The sequence below is a fragment of the Acanthisitta chloris genome, unplaced genomic scaffold (assembly GCF_000695815.1).
Source record: "Acanthisitta chloris isolate BGI_N310 unplaced genomic scaffold, ASM69581v1 scaffold18392, whole genome shotgun sequence".
Classification (NCBI taxonomy): Eukaryota; Metazoa; Chordata; class Aves; order Passeriformes; family Acanthisittidae; genus Acanthisitta; species Acanthisitta chloris.
Window position 1 is genome coordinate 28,648 of NW_008661274.1, and position 6,609 is coordinate 35,256.

Genomic DNA, 6,609 nt, shown 5'->3' on the forward strand with positions numbered 1-6,609 from the left:
CCAATCCCAGTGGAGCAAAGGCTGCTGAGAGGACTTAAGCCACATGGTGTTTTGGTGTTGGTGCCTCCTCACTCCTGTAGCTCACCCCAAATTTAGGGGCAAAGAACCCCTCAAGACCCTGAGGAGCCCCAGATGCTCCCCAACCCTTCATTGGGTCAAACTGCTGCAGAGCCCTGGGGTCCCTCTGCTTTTCTCCCCCACTTCACAGCTGGGAAAAGCCCCAAGAGTCATCCCTGAGCTTTGTGGTCCTTTTGGGTGGCTTGAGGTCTTGTTTGAGATCTAGTTGCTCCACAGTACCTGGAACTTCTCCTGTCCAGCCTCCAGCCATGTGTTTTCAGGGTGCCCACACACACCCTAGACTGTTCCTCCCCCCATGCACCTTGGCAGGGAGATCACTGTCCCCTCCACTGCAGCTTGCCTAGGTGGGAACATTTTGGGGCTCAGAGCCCCAAGGCCTGCCCAGTGCTCCCTTACACCCTGACCTCACCAGCTGCTGCCTCGATGCCTGGATGGACTTTTGGCCTGACTTCTGACACCTCTTTCTCTGCAGGTGACCCAGCAGTGCCAACAGGGGACACATGGCCCTCTCTGCAAGCTGGCACGTGGCACTGGGGGGTCCACACACCCTCAGCCTCTGGCAATTCCCCCTCAACTTTGTCACCTAATCAATGTGCTTGTCTTTAACAGATGCCAACACTCTGGTGAGCCCAACAGTGACAGGGAGAGCAGTGGAGCCCATGTAAGTGCACAGCACAGGGGTGAGGAGTGCCAGGGGGATCCCTGTGCCAGGGCAGGGCAGAGGGGCTGAACCAGGGGCTGTGTCACCTAAGTGCTTGTCTTTAACAGATGCCAACACTCTGGTGAGCCCAACAGTGACAGGGAGAGCAGTGGAGCCCATGTAAGTGCACAGCACAGGGGTGAGGAGTGCCAGGGGGATCCCTGTGCCAGGGCAGGGCAGAGGGGCTGAACCAGGGGCTGTCCTGCAGTGGCATTCCATGCAGGAGGACTCTGTGGGGTGTTGCAGCACATCCATCACAGGAGAGCCAAAGGTCCTTGAGCTGTTGCTGTCCCTGACCCGTGCTGGTCTGGCTCTCCCTCATGGCACTGATCTGGTGCTGCTGACACAAACCAGCAGCCAGTCCAGCCACCAAACCCCCACCCAGCACCAAGCCCAGACCCCAGCGTGGCTCCTTCTCCCAGCACACTGGCCCTGGAGCCCAAATCCAGCCCCAAGGGCTGCCCTGGGGTGAGCTTGCTCAAGCACAGCCCAGGGATCTACAGCCACCAGCTCCCCTGTGTGCCCTGGGGCTCTGCAGCACAGGGCCAGCTCGTGGCTAAATCCAGCTGAGCACACAAAAAATAACCCCCCAATGTGTTTTTCAGGATGCTGATGTGAATACACACGCAGGGTGAAGTGCTTGAGGAGCTGGTGACGAGCCAGGTTAGTGCCACTCAGGGTGCTGACAGCATCAGCTCAGCCCTGGGGACCCAGAGAGCATGGGCAGGGGCTGTGGCACAGGGACAGGGTCCCTGGGAGGGGCACAGACATGCACCGTGTCCCTGTCCCACCTGGCCATGCTCTTGGTGTTCCCCATGGGACCATGTGCTGCTCTCACCCCACAGCCACTCTCCCTCCCCTCCCTGCAGGAGTTAGAGGAGGAGAGGGCCTGGCTTGGTGTCTCTGAGCAGGATCTGGACAAGCCCGAGCTGAGCATGCCAGAGCCAGTGACACTCGGCGTGGACAAGAAAGCAGTGGAGAAGAAGAGGGTGGAGAAGGTGGGAGCCAAGGGCAGCTCTGCTGGGCCTCCAGGTAGGTGTGTGGGAAAGCCCTTTTCTGCCCCAGAATGGCCACTCTGGCCCCAGGTGGCCACGGAGGCACAATCCCAAGTCCCCAGTCAGCCCAGTCTGGCCACGGAGCTGTGACAGGATGAGCTTTGCTTTCCACAGTCCCCTGGGAGCTCAGCAACATGGAGATGGGGTTTCTCAGGCACCTGCCAAACCCTTCACCTCCTTCTTCCTCTCTTCCTCCTTCTCTCTCTCTTCCTCCTTCTCCTCTCCACCCTGCCCAGATCTGCTGCTGGGGAAAAGCAGCAGAGCCAGGAGTATGGACAGAGGTTTTTCATGCTCAAACCCCTGGACTCAGCCCCCCATGCCACTCTTTTCCCCACTCCTGCAGTGGAAACACATGGCAGTAACAGGGCAGGGAGCTTCTGTGCCCATCCCCTTGCCCTGCCCAGGGTGGGCTGTGCAGGAGGACGTTGAGAGCCCTTCCCAGCTCAGAGCCTTTTGCCACTTCCCAGCTCCCCCAGTAACACTGTTTTCCTTGGGGGTCCCCAGTGCCCAAGAGCCTCCCCGTGCAGAGCAAGGTGGAGCCCCCCAGCATGGATCCCACGGAGGAGCCACTCCTCTGGGAAGGGCTCACCCTCAACAAGTGCATCGTGGTGGCCTCTGTCGTCGCCCTGCTCAGCGTCACCTTCCAGGTGCTCCAAGGTGAGTTGGGAGCCAGACAGAGTGGGACAGGGTAGCCAGACCCTGCTGCCACCTCCTGCCTTTCTCCCCTCCTCTCTTCCAGCACCGTGCTCCAAGGAGGGGATCACCCACACCTGGCAGGACCCTCCACCACCTCCCCCTCCTGGTGGGTTCAATGCTCCATGCTGCCCCACTCCCCTGGATCCAGCCTGAGGCAGGGCCATGTCCCAGGGTGGGGTGACCCTGGGACCCCATGCCTGGGACATCCCACCCAAACAGCCTCCTCCTCTGCTGACAGAGGCCTGTCCCTCTCCCCTGCCAGAAGTGGTCACCCCCAAGGAGGAGGAGGTCCCAGAGGTGGTGACAGCCCAGCCTGCCCCAATGGAAAGCAGTGTGCTGGAGGATGGTGATGGTGATGAAGATGATGATGATGATGATGAAGATGACGATTACGTCGATCCTGACCCCAACCTGGTACGGATCCAGGGTGGGGGGAGAAACAGCATCCTCAGGGCACCTCCTGGGGGGAGCATCCTGGGGGGAGGGATAGAGAGAGGTCCTGGTCTGTTGGGCTGTGTCATTGAGTCCTGGTCTCCTCTGTCCCCCACAGGCAGAACCCTGGATCTTCAAGAAGTGGTTTGGCCGCACGACATCAAAGGACAAGGACAAGGACGGGGATGAGGACAAGGATGAGGATGAGGACAAGGATGAAGAACCCACTGATGTCCCTGAGGTGCCACCAGCTGCAGCAGAGATGAAGAAGAGCCAGGAGAAGAAGATGGAGAAGAAAGAGGAGAAAGAAGAGAAAGAGGAGGAGGAGGAAGAGAAGAAGGAGAAGGAGGAGGAGAAGCAGCAGAAGCAGAGGAAGCAGAAGAAGAAGGGGGCCAGGGACTCCTGGCCATGGTGTTGTAGGTGGAGTGTGGAGTGCCATCCATGAGGAGAAGAAAAAAGAAGGAGAAGACCAGGGAGAGCCGTGCCGCCCACGCAGAGCGGAGCAGCCCAAGGGAAGCACGAGCCAAGGACAGGACACGGGGGGACAAGCCTGGCAGAGCCCCCAGGACTCCCAGGGAGCAGGACCAGCAGCCCCAGAAGAAGCGGGACCGGGAGAGGAAAGAGAGGAAGGACAGGAAGGAGAGCCGGCGGGAGCGGGATGAGTCCAGGAGGGAGGGGTGGAAGGGCCGTCCCGGCAGGGCCGAGGGCGGCCGGGATGGCCCGAAGAGGGACTGGAAGCAGCAGAAGGGCAGGAAGCCCTGGGAGCCAGCCCAGGGCAAGGAGGGCAGGCCCAGGGAGGGCAAGAGGCACGACTGAGGCTGGGGCAGCCCAGGGGCTCGATGACGCTGGATCCAGGGGGATCCAATCCCACCAGTGCCCCCAGTGAGGGCACCCCCTGCTCCTGCCTGCTCTCCAGAGACATCCCCGGGCTGGCAGCATGGGCAGCACCCCAGGATCCCCGAGCAGCAGCAGAGCAGCCCAGGAGCCTGGCACAAGCCTCCCTGAGGACTTTGGGCCCCCCCTGGATCACACACACAAAAGCTACCTGAAAGGACTCATGGACTTTGTGTTACTTCTCCATCCCCACCCAAAATCTCTCTGCAGGTCATTTCCACTCGTGGTCCTGGGGCACTGGGACAGTATGGTGGCATCCCACTGATCCCAGGGAACAGAGAGTGTCTCCAGGCTGTGCAGCTCTTCAGTTCATGGTTTTATTCAAAGCAAATCAGGAGAGAAGAACATTCTGGGTTACAGAACCAGGCTGCAACCATCCTCAGAAGGACATCAGGGACAGAATTTCCAGTCCTGATGGAATCACTGCAGGGTGGAGTGAAGCTTATTGCTAACAGGACAGGGCTGGAGCTCATCACCCAGGGGTCCTTTGGGCCTTGCCTCCACAGAGTGACTTTTAAGAAAGAAACACAAGTGCAATATCACACAGCACTAGAGCTGCTACAGGAGACATTTACAGCCCCAACCCACGGCAGGTTTCAGTATTTGCCAAATCAATAGATGTTAAAATAAACTATTTTCATTTTTAATAAGGTATTCGACTGGGTATTTTAAAGAGAAAAGACAAGAAAAGCCCTTTCCTCTGGTTATGTGTGTTTGTGTTTACTGTGCCCTCCAGGGCTAAGCTGGGGCTGCAGGAGAGGGCTGATAGGTGCCAACCTCTGGCTGTGCCTCCACCAGCCCCATGGGGACACTGCAAAGCCCAAGGGCTGGTCCTGGCACTGTGGGATGCAGCCAGGATAAGCCCAGGAGCTGCTTCCCAAGGGTTTGGATCCCTCTCTGAGGGCTGGGCTCAGCTGGGAAGATGATCTGGGGCAGCCAAGCGCTCCGTGCTGACGCCGGCGGGGACATGGAGCAGGTGCTTTGGCAAACGTTTGTGCCTGCTCCCATTAATGGTGTGAGCAGCCCAGGAGGTGTAACGGGATCACTCCCTCCCTCCCTCCCCTCACCCAGTGCCCCAGGGGTGGGGTCAGCATGGGATGCTGCAGACGTGACCTGGCTGGGAGCCCCAAGCCATGGCCAGTGGACAGTCCCCAGGGAAGGGCTGGTCTCTGCGAGGGGATTTAGCCTCTTGCTCTGCTCTCACAGGTGGAGACGTGGCCTGGGGGAACTAGTGATGGGCTGGGGCTGGGAATGGCCAGAGGATGCTGCAAGGCTTGGAGGAAGCAACACCTGCTCTTCCCAGCCACTGCAGGAGAAGGTGAGGGATAACTAAGCATGATCCTGGCCAGATCTGCCAAGAATTGCCCTCCCAGCACCTGTATCCAGCCCAAACCCCCCACGGGGTCAGACTCAGCAGCAGCCCAGCCCCGCAGGCACCACAAGCATCCCTGGATTGGGAGCAGGATTCCCAGGAACTGGCTGCTGCTGCGAGGCAGCAGGGAATAAAGGCTTGGGGCAGTGGGGATCGGCAGCTCCTCGGTCCCAGCCTGAGCTGGTGTGTGAGGAGAGCACGGGGAGGGTCCCAGTGTGTTGTGTGAATTGATGGGCAGCGAGGGTAACGCAGAAATCGTTTCGATCTGGGCACCAGTGTCTGTGTGAGTGGTTGCTGGAGGCTTTGTACTCCGTGAGACCGAAAGGAAAGGATGGTGTGTACAGCAGAGAATGAAAGTGCAGATCCTCATGGTCTGCGTGCAATATCCAGGCTGCAGGGGAAGGTGCTTTGCCGTTCGTTGCGGTGTGAATACGTTTTGTTGGAGAGGAGCTGCAAGACGTTTTCAACTTGGGAGCTGCACTTTGCTTTGTTCCGAGCGAGTCAGGATACGTTTTGCTTCTTTCCCAAGGATTCAGTGCCACCTGGTGACAGTGTGCGAGCAGTAAGGACAGCGTTCCTGGCTCTGCGGGAGTGCTGCTGCACAGAGGTCGGTGGTAAGACACTCACCTGGTGAAAAAAAGAAAGGTGATGTGCAGCCTGGGCTGGAACAGGTGTCTGCGGGGCTGAGCAAGGTGTGCAGAGCAGCAAAGAGCTCAGTCTGCAAGGAGAAAGAGAAAGCACCACTGGCTTTTTGGTCTGACACCTTCAGAGGCACAGCAACTTTTAAGTTTGGCAGCCAAGCTCAGCAAGACAGAAAGAACTCTCTCAGTCCCTGCAGCTGAGCAGGACAAAGCACAGCTCCAGGGGGTTTGGTGCAGGTCAAAGGGTTATAACTCACAAAATGTCCCGAGCCAACAACTCTGCGCTGGCATTCATCCTTCAGCCTGCCAAGCCTCGCAGGGATAAAAGAGTGATAACTGATAGCACACTGAGGGTTTGCTTTCTGCTAAGTTGTGTTTATCCTAAAGCAAGGACATTTTTCTTTCTTGTGTCTTATGCTCTACCAGTGAGAAGGTACACGAGAAAAACGGGGAGGGAGCAGAGCCAGGACAGGTGAGCTGAACCAGCCAAAGGATAGTCCACACATCATGCCCAGTCTATAAGCAGAAAGGCTGATCCAGAGGGAGGGATGGGGTTGTGCCTGTCCACGAGTGCTGAGCAATTGCATTGTGCATCCCTGATTTTGTTCTTTATATTATCCATTAGCACTTCAGCTCTTTCTGCTCTTTATTATTATTAAACTCTTCTTACCTCAACCTACATATTTTACTTTCTTTTTTTCTCCTCCCCATTCCTCCAGGTTGGGAGGGAAGAGGGGGGAG

At 57.8% G+C, this 6,609-nt stretch overlaps 1 protein-coding gene across 1 annotated transcript; it reads left to right on the forward strand.

Annotated features, from left to right (window-relative positions):
- Window positions 1-687: 687 nt before the first annotated feature.
- LOC103797938 (nucleolar protein 58-like) lies at window positions 688-3,777 on the forward strand (the record flags this gene model as incomplete). The annotated part of the gene is made up of 7 exons (XM_009070175.1): window positions 688-739; window positions 847-898; window positions 1,648-1,810; window positions 2,338-2,490; window positions 2,792-2,943; window positions 3,080-3,202; window positions 3,382-3,777. Coding segments are annotated over 7 exons (1,091 nt in total), but the record flags the coding sequence as incomplete, so codon positions are not given.
- Window positions 3,778-6,609: the final 2,832 nt, after the last annotated feature.